This window comes from Panthera pardus, unplaced genomic scaffold, assembly GCF_024362965.1.
Source record: "Panthera pardus isolate Hobbes unplaced genomic scaffold, ASM2436296v1 HiC_scaffold_3, whole genome shotgun sequence".
Lineage (NCBI taxonomy): Eukaryota > Metazoa > Chordata > Mammalia > Carnivora > Felidae > Panthera > Panthera pardus.
This window is the reverse complement of record NW_026526876.1, coordinates 3,263,624-3,282,419: the sequence shown is the minus strand read 5'-3', so window position 1 is coordinate 3,282,419 and position 18,796 is coordinate 3,263,624. Positions and strand designations below refer to the sequence as shown.

Genomic DNA, 18,796 nt, shown 5'->3' with positions numbered 1-18,796 from the left:
TTAAACAGTCTCCATGCTCAGCACGGAGTCTGCCACAGGGCTTGATCCCACGACCCTGTGATCATAACCTCAGTGGAAATCAGGAGTAGAGTCTGAAGCTCAACTGACGGAGCCATCCAGGTGTCCCTCAACTTTATTTTTAAAGACTATTTTTACTGGATACAGAATTCTAAGTTGACAGTTCTTTTTCTTTTGTTTAAAAAAAATTTTTTTTTAATATTTATTTTTGAGAGGGAGAGACAGAATGTGAGCAGGGGAGGGGCAGAGAGAGAGGGAGACGCAGAATCTGAAGCAGGCTCCAGGCTCTGAGCTATCAGCATAGAGTGCAACGTGGGGCTTGAACTCACAAACTGTGAGATCGTGACCTGAGCCAAAGTTGGACGTTTAACCAACTGAGCCACCCAGGTGCCCCTCTTTTCTTTTTCTTAATGTTTATTTATTTTTGAGAGAGACAGAGTGCCAGTGAGGGAAGGACAGAGAGAGAGGGAGACAGAGGATCCAAGGCAGGCTCCGCGCTGAGAGCAGAGAGCCCCATGCGGGGCTCCAACTCCTGAGTTGTGAGATCATGGCCTGAGCTGAAGTCAGATGCTTAACCGACTGAGCCAGGCACGCTGACCGTTATTTTCTTTTAGCACTTTAATAGATGCCATTTGTTGTGTTCTGGCTTATGTGGTTTTCTGACCTTCGGTCATTCTTATCTTTATATACAAGTATTGACAGTCACTGAACTTCATGCTTCTGTGGATTTATAATTTTCATAAAATTTGGCAGTTTTCAGCCATTATTTCTTCAGATACATTTTTTTGTGTGTACTTTCCCCCTAGTTTTGTTCTGAAACACAAATGACTTGTGTTTTGTATTATCCTACAGGTCACTGGACCTCTATTCATTTTATTTTATTTTATTTTATTTTATTTTATTTTATTTTATTTTATTTTATTTTATTTTATTTTTTTTATTTTATTTTATTTTATTTTATTTTATTTTATTTTATTTTATTTTATTTTATTTTATTTTATTTATTTTTATCAGTTTGCTTAGTTTTATGATGACTTCATGTTCAGTGGTTTGTTTTTTTTTTTTTTTTTTTTTTTCCTTCTGGGGTTCCAGCTAAGCGTTAATTTCATCCAGTGAGATTTTCGTTACAGACATTGGATTTTTCATTTTTGAATGGAATATGAACATTGTGAAGTGTATACACTTTATGAGTGGCTTTTGTTGTATTCCTTTAAAGAAAGTTGAATGCCTTCTGGTGTCCAGTTAAATTACTTTTTGAAGTTTATTTTTAAACTCTTTAAGGGCAAGTCGAGAGTAGTCTTTATTCTAGGTCTTACTCGTCCTGGGATACCTAGTGATCATTTCATGTATTCATTGAAGTTTCTTCCCTTTGGCTGGAGGAAACGCGAATGAGTTCTGGCCCCACGTGTGCTCTGGGAAGTGTGTGTTTTATAGTTTCTCCTGTTTATTCTAAGAACAACCAGAGTTGTTTGAGACTGGTCTATGTTCTCCCCTGTGCCTTTACAGATTGGAATTCATCCAAAGACTTAGGAGGACCCAGATTCACATTTCAGGAAGTCTTTCTCTGTTTAACTGTCTTCTCATAGAAAGTCTCCAGAAATCCTGTCCACATGGCTTTACCAAACTAGTATGGTTGCTTCTTCAGTGAACAAGATTACAGAACACTGTTTGGGTTCCCTTCCCAGGGACACAATTTGGAAATTGCCTTTAGGCAGAAAAGTCTGGAGTACTGTAGGACTTAACCTCATTTGTGTGATTTTTCTCAGAGATTGAGTCCTGTGCAGTCTGTTTTCTGATGTCTGAGAACAGTCACTGTATTTTGCCCACTTTTTTGGCTGTTTACTATGGGAATGTAATTCTGGACAGTAACCTGCTCATAGCTGGAATCCAAGTGCACTGTTTTAGTTTACTCCTTACTCTTACTTTGTCCTGCTGGATACATCCTTTAGAAATTCTTTCAGAGAGAGGCTGTGGTTGGTAAATTTTCCGAGTTCTTGAATTCTGAAAAGTTTGTAGTCCTAAAATTTGAGAGGGTGTGGTTATTGAATTTGTAGGTTCTGAGTTATTTTCCTTTGAACTTGGAATATGTTGTTTGTCTGTTTCCTTCTATACAGTGTTGCTGATGAGAAACCTGTTTTTATTATGATCCTTGTTACTTTGTAGGAAACCTTTTTTTAAGGACCTTATGATATCTAGTAAAATTTTCTCTTTATTCTCACTTTTCTGAAATTTTTGATGTGTCCATCCAGTGTGATGGATTAATTTTTACAATATGTCCAGCTTTTCTCTTAAGCCCTTTTTAATCCGAAGGCTTTGTCTTTTTAACTTCTGAGAAATGCTGTCCTTTTATTTCCTAGAATATTGCCTCTCACCGGTAGATACTGAATGTTGAGCTTTTTACTCTAGCTGCCATTTTTAACTTCTCTAATTTCTATATCTTTATATGCTATATCTATATATGCTTCACTGTTGTCTGAGAGAATTTCTCTGTTCTGTCTTCACTTTAATTTGCTCTTCACCTGTTCTATTAATTCTACTGATCAACCTTTTAATTTCTTTGATTGCTATTTGAGGATATCATTTATACTTTCGTGTGTTTTGTACTTGTACTCAGTCTTTTATCTATTTCTTTGTAAATTCTTTTCTGAGTGAGTTTTGGTTCTTTTTAAATTTTTTATTTTTTTTAAATGTTTATTTTTGAGAGAGATTGCGCGGGTATTAAGTGGGAGAGGGGCAGAGAGAGAGAGAGAGAGAGAGAGAGAGACAGAGGATCTGAAGCAGGCTCTTTGCTGACAGCATAGTTCACGGCTCGAACTCATGAACCATGAGATCATGACCTGAGCCGAAGTCAGGTGCTTAACTGACCGAGCCACCCAGATGCCCTGGTGCTTTTTTTTTTTTTAAGTGGCTTTGACTTTTTTTCAGTGTTTATAGTGTTTCTTGGTTATGTTTTCAACTTTGTATCCGATATTTTTTCTTAGACTGTATGAATTATGTTTTACTATTATCTGTTTATAGCAAAGGGCTCTAGGCCTCTTATTTATTCCATGTTTCAGTATGGGCAGCTCAATTTTATGTTTATGATTAAAAATTTTTGTTGACATATAATTCATATAACATAAAACCATTTTAAAGTATATAATATCTTTTAGTATATTCACAAATGTTGGGCATCCATTACTGTTACCTAATTCCAGAACTTGGAATGAAATGAAACCTATACCTCATAGTAGTTAATCCCAATTCCCCCCTTCCCTCCATCCCCTGGCAACCACTAATCTACTTTCTGTCTCTATTGATTTGTTTCTTACAGACATTTTATATAAACAGAATCACAAAATATGTGCCCTTTTATGTCTGTTTGTATTTAACATAGTATTATGTTTTCTAGGTTCATCTAGGTTGTAGCGTATATCGTTAGTACTTCAGTCTTTTTTATGATTGAATAATATCCCACAGTATAGATATACCACATTTTGTTGATCCATTCATGAGTCACTGGGCATTTGGATTCCTTCTGGTTTTTGGCTGTTGTGAATAACACTACTTTGAAAATTTGTGTACAAAGTTTTGTGTATGGACATATACCTTGTGTATATACCTAGGAGTGGCATTCCTGGGTTATTTGGCATTTCTGGGTATAAATGCCTGTTTATGATTGTTAGCATTAACGGACTACTTTTGAAAAGAAGGTTTTGTTTTTTCAACAAAGAGTCAAAAGTAGGAAAATAAACATAAAAGCACCCACCTAGAATGATGGAGAGTGTTACTCTTACCTAGCAGATTGAATCTCTGGACTTAGGTCTCTTCGTTTGTAAATTTTCATGGATTTAACCGAATGGCTTTTGTGGCCCTGCTAGCTTACTGATTTTGAATTTAATTTGGAATGATTTTTAAGATTTCATATTGAACACATGAGTTTGAGATCTTACTATTTGAGTAATCTGGAGTGGGAGTTACTTATAATGCATGTTCCAGTAGAATGAGGGAAATGTAGACTGAACACACAATTTCATTTTGAATTCTTCTGAACGATACTCGGTTAAAATGTTGATGGTTAGGTTTAAGAGGAAAAATTAGATCAGTGAAGGACTGAAATCATCATTGCTGCTTCTTTCCACACTTAGCAGCCCGTCACTGCCTCTGTGTATTGATTGATACTTGGTTTAATTTCACGATGCTTTTCAATTTTTGGCTAATAATTAATTTATGATTATTTCCCTGTTAGGAATTTGCAGTCCCTGATTATCGTTCTTCTCATCTTGAAGTCAGCCAGGCGTCACAGCTCTTGCAGCAGCAGCAGCAGCAACAGCAGCTTCGCAGACGACCTTCCTTGCTCTCAGAATTTCACCCAGGTTCTGACAGGTAATGGGGTTCTTTTGTGTTTCCGTCTAGGATGCACCTTCTGTGGTGTGTGTATACTCCCTTCATAAGTGTGCCATTAAATTTAACGTTACTTTTCCTCGATAATTTTATTAACCAAGCTGCGAGTGGTCACTTATTTATATATTGGGCTCTTTTATATCTGATGATCTTTTGGAGTAGTTATCATAATAGTTAAAAAAAAACTCCTCAAACTTGTTTCCAGAGTTCACAGTTGGTGCTGTGTAGTGGGAAGTCTGGTGGACTAGGTTTGCATTCTGGTCAGCTTATGGCCTTGGTCATATGTGTAAACTGGTGTTTTCGGTTTCGGCGGCATTTTAGAAGCACCTTGGTTTTTAAACTTGATGCCCACGCCCCATCTCAGAATTATTAAATCCGTTCCTGGGATTGGGCCCAGGCGTTCGTGTGGGTCTAGAGTTTCCCAGGTCATTCTCATTTGCAACGAGGGTTGCAAATTCCTGATTTAGATTCTTTAAGCCTTAGTTTTCTCACCTGTAATAATGAGACTAGTAATGAGATTGTCCTCAAAGGATAGTCTGGGATCAGGTGATGTTGGCCTGTTCACGGAAGGCTCTCACTTCCGCAGTGTCCCTTACCATCTCTGCTCTCTTGTGCCATTTTCACTCTTAATCTAAAGTATAATAACTACTTTTTATTAAATTGCCTTTCTGCCTTTCTTGTTTTAGCAATTTTGTAAAGAACCTGATTTCCTATTATAAAGATATGTTTACTGTTTAGGTTTTAAGATGATAAAAGGGGTGAAATTATTTGGCTGTGTTTAAAATTGTTATAAAATACGTTCCTTGGTGAAGGTTGTGGAGGGAATTCAGACCACTCTCCTCCGTCATATCTAGCAAATACATAAAAATAGCTTTTCGAAAAGTGGCTAGAACCCACCCTGTATAAAGCAGGAAAGGCATACCAGCCACTGCCATAAACTTGGGAAAATGGCATTTAAGGAAGGAATTAGAGGAATCTTGCACCTAGTTCCTACTTCTCCTCTCAAAGAAGCAGTGTTGAAGAAAGAAGGAGGGTCAATAAAATCCTAAGATTTCTCGGAAATACTCCCTAATTTGAGAAAATGTGAATAGTTAGGGTGTAGTGGTAGTGAACTGTTTGCTTGGGAACCCCTCTTGCGCCATCTCGCAGGAGGGGCGGGCACGGTGTGCCATTTTCCAAAGTGATGAGCTGAAGCCCTCAGGACTGGTTTACGCATCTGGCTTGTAGGGCGGGCCAGGATCCTCGAGAAAGGCAACATAGCCCCAACCAAGTTTTCTTCTCCTTTGCCCCATTTCCCTATTCCCTCAGCTATAGAAAAGCATGTAGAAAGCCAACGCCAGTCCCCTGTCTGCAGACAAATGCCAAGCAAAGTGGATGAGCAAGGAAAAGGCACGCATACCATTTTATAGCGAAGACAAAGTCTGGGTAGGGCTGCATGTGACATCCCTAAGCAGGAGGGTAATGAAGCCATGGACAGGGCAAAGGTATTCCTGGAAGAGAAAATTAAAGAAGGCAATACAGAGTGTCAAAAACAAAGCGCCCGGTGTGTAAGAAGACAAAACAATGAAGAAATTGCCCCCTAATTGCTATACACTGTAGGCGAACTTAAAACCTTTTAAAAAGAAGATATTTGACAACAGTACAAGACAACCCAATTAGATAAAATGAAAGATTGGACATTCCAGCTCCCCCAGGCCCGCCATTATAAATTCAGTATATAAAATATAAAAAAGCAAGGAATAAAACAGCTGTGGCTAAAAGTTAGACCTTTGTCATGTGAGAAAGTCCAGAGACAATCAGAGTGGATGCAGAAGAAAAGAATAGAATTAAAGCAATTATAAAGCGGTTGATAAATTCAAACCATCCAAAATTTCATGAGAATGTGTGTTTCTGAGGTGGAAAACCTGTCAAGGAAAGGAAGTAATAATTGATAATTTTAAAGTGAAGGAAGAACTCTGTAGATGGATAGGGCATATTTTGCTCCAAGGATAATTACACAGAATGATCAGTATCAGGACAGAACTTGGGTCATTTATCACGGTTCAAGGGTAAGTAAAAGAATCAGGAATTCAGGAAGCAAAAGAAATCCTTGACAGGGAAGAACAAGTCTGGCTTCAAGCAACTACAGGATAGAAGATAGGGGAGCAGTAGCTACAAAGTTCGGAGGAAAAGAAATGAGATCCAAGAATATTATGTACCACTCAAGTTTAAGAATAAAAGCGACAGGCGGACAGTCTTAGACTGAAAACTTAAACTTCTTGGAAGAATTTTAGGTGATAGAATCCAGCCAAAGAATGGAAGCCATGGTAAAAGGACTGTAGTAAGCCACACACCGTTTTAAGTAAAAAGCCCATGTGAGACATCTGGACGAATTATGGTTCCATAACTGAACGTCAATAGCAAATTTTGACAAAGTAACAGTAACGTAACTACAGGATCTAGAGGTGTTGTAGGTATTGGGAGACGTTTAAAGGTACGCACTTGACGATTGTGTCTGGAGTAATCTGATACTTCTAAAATGGAAATGTTAGGCTTATAAAAAAAAAAAATCCCATCTTAATGCTTTTCATAGTTTTCCCCTTATCCTTTAGCAATAATCTTTTAGGAATGAATTTCTTGTGGTAAAGGAGCAATTCCTTCCAATTTAAGCTTTATTTCATTTTTTTTTCTCCTAATACCTATATAAAAACAAACCAAATATTCTTCACTTAAAGTTTTATTTTTGCCTGTATATCCATTTACCCATATGTAAAAATAAAGTGATGTCTGGGTACAGGATTCACCCAGTTTTAGCATTGTTTCCATGTGGTGGGGTTTGGGGCAATTTGCTGCTTTGTTTTATTATGTGTTCCTGGGATTTTTTTGGTTAGTGAATGTCTATCATTTTATAAACCATACTCTTAAAATATGAGTCATTTCTGGGCAAAATGTCATCAGTCGTATTTTCTAGATTTCATTGGAAAAATTAGTCCACATAATTAGAGTATTTGGATATTTAGATAAAAAATTGCAGAACAGCTTAAGGTAGTTTCAGATATTATAAAAGATTCACCAAAATTCAGATCATTGGTTTTCCCTTGAGCAACAAAAGAAGAAGCCAAATCATGCTTCTACATTTGAAAATTTAGGCGAACTAAATTTCCATAGCTAGGAAAAAATAAAATCTACTGATGTAATCCTACATGTGTTTTGAATAGCTATGAACTTTATGACATGTTCCCCCTGACGAGAGTTATCTTTTCCTTAAAATTAAAATGATAAGGTATAGGTATATTACAGTAAAAAGCCCATTTAAAAACTTTAATTTGTTTTAAAGGTATTTAAAAATGGTACTAAGAGGTCAAGGAAGTCCGTGAGATGTAAGAACTTTTAAGTTTAAGAGTGTACACAGATTTTTTAGTATGAAAATCTGATGTTTGTTTTTTTATATGCCTCATTTGTCCAGTCATCAATTGATAAATATTTGAGTTTTCACTTTTTGATTGTTATGAGTAATGCTGCTAGGAGCACTCATGCACAAGTTTTTATGTGACCATGAATTTTCCTTTCTCTTGGGAATATGCCCAGGAGTGGAATTGCTGTATCATATGGTAGTTCTCTGTTTGTTTGCCGTTTGAGAAATTACTAGACTGTTTCCAAAGTGGCTATACCTTTCCACGGGTGTTAGTTTTTAAAAGGCAAATATGTTCACTTAAGATGGAGATTTCATGCTTAACTCCACCAGGACTCCAATATAAAACTGTATTTGTTTTCACAAAGATTTTCATACGGTTCACTTAAAATTTTTTGAAGTTTTGAATGTGAAATTAGATATTTACCTGTTTATCCATGAATAGTTTTGCTCTTGTAAAAAGGATGGGCAAACTGAAATGGGAAATAGCCTGATGTCTTGATGGCAAGAGAGCTGTGTATACTCGATGTCTGTCCTAATTGTCCTGTGTACCGGTGGCCGTATGCTCTCCTCCAGTGCTAGGTGTACTGTACCTTCTGGCTTTGGGAAATGTCACAGGCAGATTCACTAGAGGTAACATGTAATACTTGGAAGTTAACTTTTGTAGGTGGAGGGGACAACCGAGGACCGAAATCCAGCTCGGGCAGTCTGCCAGGTCCTGTGTACCAGAGGGTTGCCTTTGCTTATGCAGGTTGCACACACAGTTTTCTTGCAGGCCGGCAGTGGCCCTCATTCTAAGTGCTGCGTTGAGGGGCGTGGCCTTTAACTGGCGCTGGATGCTTGTGTCTGACAGATTACCTCTGGCTGCTGTGTGGAGGGTGGATTTGAGGTGGATAGACTGGAGGCAGAGAGAACATGGAGAGTGTGAGCCTGAGATAGGACAGTGAAACAGAGACAAGACAGGCTGGAGTAAGTTAGGAGGGAAGGCTCCCAAGTCCTCGCAGTTGGCAAAGATGAGGGAGGAGACCTGGATGAATCCTGGCTTTCCAGCTTGTTGGATGGCTGTTGGTTCCGTGGCTGTGACAGTGTGATAGAGATTAAGGAAAGAGCAACGAAGGTGAGACAACTCGAGTTTGGTGCAAATTAAGCTTGAGGTACCTGTGACACATCCAGCTGGAGATGTATCTTGCATGTGCGGGGGCCGATCTGGGTTTAAAGGTCCAGATCGGTGCTTGTGATCCAAGGGAGGGTGGAAAGTGAGAGGGCAGCTGTTCAAAGGTGAACCCAGAGGGTCCCCAACAGGTGAAGATACTATGAGGCGGAAGCCTCTGAAGGAGAGAGAGGAAGGAAAAGGACTGAAACAGTGGTCTTCAAACCTGTTGCTTGCATATTTCTTAAAAGAACTTTGAAAAGCTATATTGTACATTTTTAAGTTGACATTTAGAAGTTTCCTAAGTTTTAAAAGATGGATATGATTTGCCATATTGAAAGTATTGACATTTTAAGGCAAAACTGCTGCAATACAGTTTTAAAATTATCTGACGGAATCTAAATACCATAGTGATTTGGTACCATCATCCACTTAAAATGACACTATGTATGAACAAACTCGTCTTTAACAAAACTTCTCTTTCTGTTCCTTATTTTCTCGGAGCTCATGTGTTCATTCTTCTGTTTTCACAAAATTTATCCTCACGTGAGTCGCTTTGGTTATTCCGAGTCCTTTATCGATCAACCCATCTTACTTCTATTTAACAACAAAAATATGGGAAAACGTCTGTTTCTAAAAGATGCTCTCTTTTAAGAAACTTCTTTTTTTTCTTCTTTTATTCTCAAGTTCGTTAACATACAGTGTAGTCTTGGCTTCAGGAGTAGAACCCAGTGATTCATCTCTTACATAAGATGCCCAGTGCTCATCCTGAAAAGTGCCCTCCTTAATGCCCACCATCCATCTAACCCATCCCCCCCACCCACCTCCCTCATTCTCTGTATTTAAGGGTCTCTTATGGTTTGCTTCCCTCTGTGTTTTTATCTTATTTTTGCTTCCCTTCCCCTATGTTCATCTGTTAAGTTTCTCAAATTCCACATATGAGTGAAATCATGTGATATCTGTCTTTCTCTGACTTATTTTGTTTAGAATAATACCCTCCAGTTCCATCCACGTTGCTGCAGATAGCAAGATTTCATTGTTTTGTTTTGTTTTTATCACCAAGTAATATTCCATTGTGTACATAAACCACATCTTCTTCATCCATTCATCAGTTGATGGCCATTGGGTTTTTTTCCATAATTTGCTATTGTTGAGAGTGCTGCTATAAACATTGGGGTGCATGCGCCCCTTTGAGTCAGCATTTTTATACCCTTTGGATAAATACCTTGTAGTGTAATTGCTGGGTCTTAGGGTAGTTCTATTTTTAACTTTTTGAGGAACCTCCACACTGTTTTCCAGAGTGCACCAGTTCGCATTTCCACCAGCAGTGCAAGAGGGTTCCTCTTTCTCCGTATCCTTGCCAACATCTGTTAAAAAAAACTTCTGGATGGAAATATTGTAAGATTGATCAAAGCAGCAATCATTTACGAAAATGAGAAACAAATTGGTCAAATATAAGTAAAATTTCATGGAAATGCATCCATGCATTAATGAGATAGATGATGGCTGTTTTCAAAGTATCACTTATTGGTAGAATGAAGGCAGCCATGTACTCTGTTCTTATTTTTTATTCTGATGAAGGTGCCAAGAAACCTTATTCATAAAAGTAGTTTGTTATGAGGTATATGCCTTAAATCACTTCTTTATCTAAGATGAAAATGTTAGTTAATGCCTTAAGTTCTTCAATTTTGTTGAAGGCAGAAATTTGGGAACTGCTGGCTTGTCAAAGGAGCTCTGGAGGCATTTATACTTTGGGGGACAGTGCTCCAGTATAAGGTCCAGGAAGGGTGAGCCTTAAGCTTTTTGTGTGTGCAAAATGGCAATTGTGAGAGAGAAGCAGAAAAGAACTACAGGTTTGTTTTCCAGCAGGTCAGTTTAAGTAAAGACTGTGTAAGGAAGCTCAGCATCGTCGGAGGTGGGCTATTTTAAACCGATCTGTGCTTGGATCCCCTGTGGAAAACAGACTCTGACAACCAGGGCCGATCATGTCCTGGAAACCAAGAGGTAGAAGAGTTTCAGGAAGGAAGGAGTAAGTCAAGTATAAAATGTGGCAGATAGGTCAGCGTATGTCTAAAAATACTCTTTTGCTTTCAGTATTAGGAGGTCATTGCTGACTTTAGTGCGTGGTGAGTACTTGTAATAAAATGAAATGATGGGTCAGTTAAGTCCGAGTGCAGTGAGTTGAGTGAATGGGAAAAGAGTGAACTGTTGAAAAAGAGCAAAGGTCACCCTCTCAAGTGGTTCTAAGCTTCAAAAATAAAATTATATGCTAGAATTTCCTAGGCTAGTCTTTATTAATAATGATTCCAAGAATTAACTTGCATGTGACCTTTTTTACTGTGGTAAAATGTATGTAACACAGATTTACCATTTTAACCATTTTTAAATGTTCCAGTTTAGTGGCATTAAGTGCACAACAGGATTTTGTAACCATCACCACTATTTCCAGAACGTTTTCATTGCCCCAAAGAGAAACTCTGTTCCCATTAGGCAATAATCCCCCTTCCTCCTCTTCCCCCAGTCCCCGGTAACCTCTAATGTACCTTCTTTCTCTCTGCATTTGCCTCTTTGAATTACTTCATATAAACGGAGCCACACAGTAATTGTCCTTTTGTATCTGGCTTATTTCACTTAGTGTAATGTTTTAAGGTTTATCCATATTGTAGTGTATGTGTCAGAACTTTATTCCTTTTTGTGGCAGAATAATAGTCCACATAGTGGACTGTATTACCACTATACAGCGCCATATATAAATGTGGATGTAGATACCACATTTTGTTCATCCATTTATCTGTCAACGGACATGGGTTGTTTCCACTTTTTGACAGTTGTGAGTAATGCCGCTTGAACGTTGGTGTACAAGTATCTGAGTCCGTTTTCAATACCTTGGTGTCTGAGTCCCTGTTTTCAGTACTTAGGGATATATACCTTATATACCTAGGTGGAATTGCTGTGTCATATGTCATATGTCTATATTTAGCTTTTCGAAGAACTGCAAAAGTTTCCCACGGTGGCTGTACAGTTTTACATTCCCACGCAGTAGTGTGCAAGGTTCTAATTTTTCTGCATCTTTGTAAACACTTGTTCTTTTTTTTTCTTTTTTTTCCAAACAAGTCTAGCCAAACAGTACCTCAGTTTGGTTTTGATTTGTGTTCCCATAATAACGAATGATGTTGAGCATCTTTTCATGTGTGCGTTGGTCATTTGTATGTCTTTGGAGAAATGTCTGTTCACATCATTTGCCTCTTTCTTTCTTTCTTTCTTTCTTTCTTTCTTTCTTTCTTTCTTTCTTTCTTTCTTTCTTTCTTTCTTTCTTTCTCCTCTTCCTCCTCCTCCTCCTCCTCCTCCTCCTCCTCCTCCTCCTCTTCTTCTTCTTCTTCTTCTTCTTCTTCTTCTTCTTCTTCTTCTTCTTCTTCTTCTTCAGGTTCTCTTTTTATTGTTCAGTTGTGGGAAGGCCATTAATATTCTGGATATTAAAAGCTTATCAAATACATGGTTTGCAGGTAATTTCTCCCATTTTGTGGGTTTTCTTTTCAGTCTCTTGATAGTTTTGATGAAGCCTAGTTTACCAGTTTTTTTTTTTTCCTTCTTTCTTTTGTTGCCTGGGCTTTTGGCGTGATATCCAAGAATTCATTGCAAAATCCAACATCGGGAAGACTTCTCCCTATATTTTTTTCCTAGGAGTTTTAGAGTTTTAGGTCTTATCTTTTAAATCTGTAATCTGTTTTGAGTTGATTTTTGTAGGTGGTCTATGATAAGGGTCCAGCCTCTTTCTTTTGCATGTGGGGATCCAGATTCCCCTGCACCATTTGTTGAAGAGATTGTTTCTTCCTCTTTGAATGGTCTTGGCACACTTGTTAAAAGTCACCGACCACTGATGTGAGTTAATTTCTGGGCTTTCAGTTCTCTTCCCTTGGTCTGTACGTCTAACCTTAGGGCAGTATCACTCTTGATTACTCTTGATTACTGTAGGTTCATAGTAAGTTTTGAAATTGTGAAGCGTGAGTTCTTCTAACTTTGTATTTCTCTTCCAAAATTGCTTTGGCTCTTTGGGGGGTCCCTTGAGATTCCATATGAATTTTGTGGTGGGTTTTTCTGTTTCTCCAAAACACGCCACTGGCATTTGGATAGAAATTACATTGAATCCATAGATAGCTTTGTGTCGTATTGTCATCTTAACCATATGAAGTCTTTCGGTACATGAGCATGGGCTGTCTTATCTGACTATTTAGATTTTCCTTAGTTTCTTCCGCAATGTTTTGTGGTTTTCACTGTGTAAGTCTTGGGCCTCCTTGGTCAAATTTATCCCTAGCTTTTATTCTTTTGGATGCTACTATAAATGGAATTATTTTCTTAATTTCATTTTCAGACTGTTCATTGCTGATATATAGAAATACAGCTGATTTTTGCGTGTTGAATTTGTATCCTGTAGCTTTGCATTATTCATTTATTAACTCTTATTAACTTTTCTTGGTCGATTCTGTCGGTTTTTCTACCTATGGGATCATGTCATCTGAATAGAAATACTTTTGTTTCTTCCTTTCAGATTTGGAGTCCTTTTATTTCTTTTTCTCGCCTAATGCTCTGATGAGAACCCCCAGTCCCATATTGAATACAAGCGGCAAAAGCAGCCGTCCTCATTTTGTTCCTAAGTCTTCCTGCTCCAGTAGTTTTTGTGACGTCATTGCGAATTTTACGAAAGGAATAGGATTTATGTCGTGAGTGAGCATTCAGATTTTTGGAATGTAATAATTTTATAGACCTCAGGGTTTATTTCATCATCTCTTCTAAAAAGGAAAGCCAGTGGTGATCCTTTTCATCGAGAAATATTTTGTGAGATGTTCGTTTAAAGCTTGGCCCACAAAGTAAAGTGTTGCTTCTGTAAATACTTTTATAGGAAAGGGAAAGTGAAATTAATGAACACCCACACGTAGTACTCTGTACAGTACCCCACTGAAAGGAATCAAAGGCAGATTCGTGACTTGCAGGACACTTACGGACTTGCAGAAACTAGACAGAATCCGTATTTCGGAATTTCCAAGCAATGTTACATTTTCACTCAAGACACTTGTCTTAATAATACCTCACAACTCAAGTCACTTATGTTTCCATGTACAACTGCTGGGAGATTTGTTTCCTGCTTGTTTTATTATTGGTTCCTAATGGTAGTCGCTTTTCCGGTTTAGATCATACTAAATTCAGTTATTATGCCATAGGTTTAAAAATTGTATTTTAGGGGTATCCTTCAGCAACTTAAAAGTTTCTGCAAATGGAAATCTTTTGTTATGTCTTTCACTTCTTTACCACTACCGTTCTCACCTCCCCTGAAGGAACTCTTCTATTAGAATTAGAAGCTTAGGGGCGCCTGGGTGACTCAGTTGGTTAAGCGTCCAACTTCAGCTCAGGTCATGATGTCACGATTCTTGAGTTCGAGCTCCGCGTGGGGCCCTGTGCTGACAGCTCATTGCTTGGAGCCTGCTTTGGATTCTGTGTGTCCCTCTGTCTGCTCCTTCCTTCTTATGCTCTTTCTCTCAAAAGTAAATAAACAGTAAAAATAACTTAATGAAAAAAAGAATTGGCAGTTTAATAGCACTTTATATCTATTCTTCTGGGGTGCAGGAAGGGGGGGCAGGGATTCACTTTAAAAGTAAGCATAATTTTCACATTTCTTTTAAAGTCCAACCAGGGGTGTTAGCAGGAAGTTGTACATCATTTAAAACATTTCAAGTGTTTCTTTTCTTTTTATGTAATAGGCCTCAAGAAAGGAGAACTGGATATGAGCAGTTTCACCCAGGGCCATCCCCAGTGGATCATGATTCACTGGAATCCAAGCGGCCACGTCTGGAACAGGTTTCTGATTCCCATTTCCAGCGTGTCAGTGCTGCGGTCTTACCTTTAGTGCACACGCTGCCAGAAGGGTTGAGGTCTTCTGCAGACGCTAAGAAGGTAAATATTTGTTCTCTTACCCTGTGGAGTTGTCGGTCTGTGATGTTTATTTAGCCATATTCGGGCACAGTGCCCAAAAGAAAGTCCGATTGTGCCAGTCTCTAAAGGTTAGTGCTATGGGAAAGTAAAAATTTTGTTAAACAAAACTGAAAACCACAGCCCGAGTGCTCCGGCCTTTTAAAGTCAGTACTTTTGCCTTTTTGGTAAATGAAAACAATCTGGGGACTGCTGTAAAGAAACATTGCTATTGAATAACTCTCAAGCATTTTTGTACTGGCTTGCTGGGCTATAAAATGTGGTCAGTGGTTCTTAAGACAACCACAGTTTTGTTAAACTTAAATTTAAGAGAATCCCCTTAAAGTCAGTTGCAGTTTATTGACTTGCTCTATAAGAGAAAAGACATTTTAGGTGAGGTTTGTCTGTGCTTATAGGTTTTATAAAGAGAAATAAATTGTTCTTATAATTTATGTAAAAAGTAGTTTCTTTAGAAAACTTGCCAATACGGAGGAAAATTATGTATAGTTCTATATGTTGGAGAGAAATACGTACTTTTAATATATAGCTATATTTTGTGACATTTTTCAACAAAGTATACTGTGAATTTATGAGAAGGTTCTATTAAGATCAAATCTCTTTTCCTCTTGTCTTATTGTTTCTTGCCTTTTGTGAAATGCATGTGTGTGCATTATGCCCTTATTTTGTTGTTGAGGTTATTTTTTTTAACTGTGTATTTTGCTTACCATTAAATCTGCAGATTGGGAAGTACCTGGCACTTAGTAGGTACTGAATAAATATTTGTTTTAGGAAGAATAAACTAATTTTTTGATACTCTTTTAACAGTGTAGTGTTAACCTTTTTGCTATCCCCGTCCCCCTTCCCATTTTGTTGGCAAATATCTCTTCCCTAATGTTTATTTACCTTTGTGGCTAATGGCCCTTTCCACCCTGATATCAGATAAATAAGTACCCACACTTTTTCTTTGAGTTTTTATGCAGGGAAAAGTGATTTAAGAGATAGTGAACGTGTATGCAATTTGTTTTCAAATAGTTCTGCTAAAGGGAAAAAAAAAAGGTAGGTGTGTGGATATGTTTATAGAGAAAGCAAAAATAGTAAAATGTTAACTAGCGAGCATGAAGGATAAATGCATATCCATTGTATTGTTCTTTCAACTTTTATGTACATTTGAAAATTTACAAAATGATAGGATAGGTGGGGAAAGCTCTAGAAATAAGCTCAACTTCTGGGATTTTTGAGGCCTACCTCCTTGTGTGAAATACATGTGTTATAGTCTATGGGTTCATAAGAAATGTTTTGCAGCATGAACAACAAAAGAAAAAATACAAAGAATGAAAGTCTTCTTTTAAGAAGAATTTATTCAAGGATGAATAAATGACTACAAATGTTATTTATAGCTGTAGAATTTTTTAGCAGAAAGGGATCTTCAAGTCTCATTCATTAAAATGTGACGTGTTGGATCACTGTACAACCTATTTCCATTTTATAGTAGACAAAACAGATGTTAGGCAAAATTAAGCAACCTAGGTGGTGCCTCCTGAGTTGGAGTGAAAACCCGTGACCCCTGACCCCTGACCCCTGGTCCTGCTTTTTCCCCCCTAAGCTGTAAACCATGACTTTTTTTTTTAGAAGTAGGGATTTTGAAAGAATTAGTTTGGGGTTTTTTTTTTAATGTTGCCAAGCTCAGGTGTATCTTCTATAGAAGAATTAGGCAAGCTTGAAGGAGAAAGTTACTTTACAGCCTCACCAGTTAGAAATTGTTAACTTTGCCGATAGTTGGGTGGGTATTTTAATACGCTCACTTTGTACATTGTTTATAACTTTATTTTCGCTTAAGTGCTTCATGAGCTTCTTTTCGGGTCAGTAAGTTTGCAACTGTATTTTTAGTGGTTACTTAGTATTTCATATATGGATATAAAGTGATGTGTCACACATGTAGGTTATCTGTTGGTTCATTAGAGCAATGACATGGTCTTTAGGCTGATTTTTTTGGTGTTCATTCTTATTTATTTCCTTAAGGTAAATTCCTGTTAGTATAATCAATTTCTGATCAGAGTTGGCATATTTTTCAGCCTTTTGTATTTCCAGATTGTCCTGCCAAAGAGTAGGACTGATTCTTATTCTTGACAGCAGAATGTAGGGTGCCCAATTATTGTGCTAATGCCACAGATTTGCTGCTATTTAAAAAACCATTGTTAATCTGATAAAATTTTAACTTGTATTTATTTGCTTCTTACTAAAACTTACATTTTTCATTTGTTTACTGGTTATTCATTTTTCCTATTTTGTAAATTCTTTTTCCTATCTGTTCGTTTTTCTGTTGGTCAGTTTTTGATTTTATACTGAGTTGTAGAGTTGACATTTTGGAAATGCTTTTTCTCATTTGCTTTTAAATTTGTTACTGCTATCTTGATAATCAACAGAAGACTGTTTATTTTAATCCATCAGTCTTTGTTTCTTCTTCTTCTTTCTTTTTTTTTTTAATATCTTTTGCTGTTGGCTTTTCTGAGCCCAAGATTGCGTGAATACCTTGTTCTGTTCGCTTGAGGCTCATTGTGATTTGCTAATAAAGCCTCATGTAAATGTTTGCTGTCATTTGGCTTTTATTGTGATATAAGATAAAAGGTAGGAATCTAACTTTCTTCCCTCAAAATTGCTATCATTATGTTCCAACACAAGATTAGAAACTCCATGAAGGCGAGTATCCTGTTTCATTCACCCCTCTGCCTAGTGCCTGCACATAGTAGGCACTTAAGGAATTGTTTTGTTGTTAAATGTTTAACTAGAAGGCAAGTCTGTGGAAGATATTGCTTTGTACTAGTAGTTCTTAGCTTGTGCATCAGATCACCTGAGGAGCGTTTGCAAAGTCTGCAGTTGAAATACCTGTTTTGCTATTTTACATGTCCCGTAACACACATGAACTCATTTGCGTATGGCAGGAGAATGTGTTATATAACGAGGTCTTGGTGGTTCATAAATGATTTTTCTCTGCACGTTAATGTTTCAAAAGCTCTCAGGATCAAGCTGTCCCATAATTAAAAGAAGTAGCCTTCATGATGTCTGAAGACCTTGAGAAGATTCGAAAATTATTGCATTCAAGAACTGCTCTGCTTTTCACTGTTAAGCTAACTAGTGGAGATTCAAGTGTCGAAAAGAAAATGTGAAGATACTATCTCCTATGTTTTTTTCTGTATTTTTTTGTTTTTAAAGGTTGATAAAGATGGTTATACCCTCAATTGTATTTTTATTTTTTATTTATTTTTTTAGTGTTTATTTATTTTGAGAGAGAGAGAGACAGTGAGCAGGGGAGGGACAGAGAGAGAGAGGGAGAGAGAATCCCAGGCAGGCTCCACGCTAACAGTGTAGAGCCTGATGAGGGGCTCAAACTCACAAACAATGAGATCACGATCTGAGCCAAAATCAAGAGTCGGATGCTTAACCGACGGAGCCACCCAGACGCCCCTCTATTTTTTTTTTATTTTGATGAAACATACTGTTTTCTGTTAGAAGCAAAAGACTTCAGGGATTTACATCTTAACAGCAGAAGCATGAACTACAGAGTTTGAATTGAGCAAAGATCGTAGGCTGATCGCAAATGATATTGGAGCTTCAATATATTATTACCTCTGTTAGAATTGTTACTGTTTTGTTAATGCTCTGCATACAAAGTTGTACAGGTCTTAATAGCCACACTTCTATTTTCCCCAGAGGTTTTTTTTTTTTTTTTTTTTAAGTTTATTTATTTGTTTTGAGAGAGATCGAGCGATAGCAGGGGAGGGGCAGATAGAGTGGAGGACAGAGGATCTGAAACAGGTTGTTTGCTGGCAGCACCAAGCCTGATGCGGGACTCGAACTCACAACCATGATGAGATCATGAGCTAGCTTGAAGTTGG

The 18,796-nt window shown here is 37.6% G+C and overlaps 1 protein-coding gene across 13 annotated transcripts in view; it reads left to right on the top strand.

Moving 5' to 3' along the window:
* Positions 1-18,796, top strand: part of NCOR1 (nuclear receptor corepressor 1) — a 158,602-nt gene that overhangs the window by 27,976 nt on the left and 111,830 nt on the right. For all 13 annotated transcript variants that reach the window (XM_053893264.1, XM_053893263.1, XM_053893266.1 and 10 more), the window contains exons 3-4: positions 4,247-4,383; positions 14,696-14,888. In XM_053893264.1, coding sequence (XP_053749239.1) covers positions 4,247-4,383; positions 14,696-14,888 — 330 coding nt within the window. The remainder of the gene's footprint in view (positions 1-4,246; positions 4,384-14,695; positions 14,889-18,796) is intronic.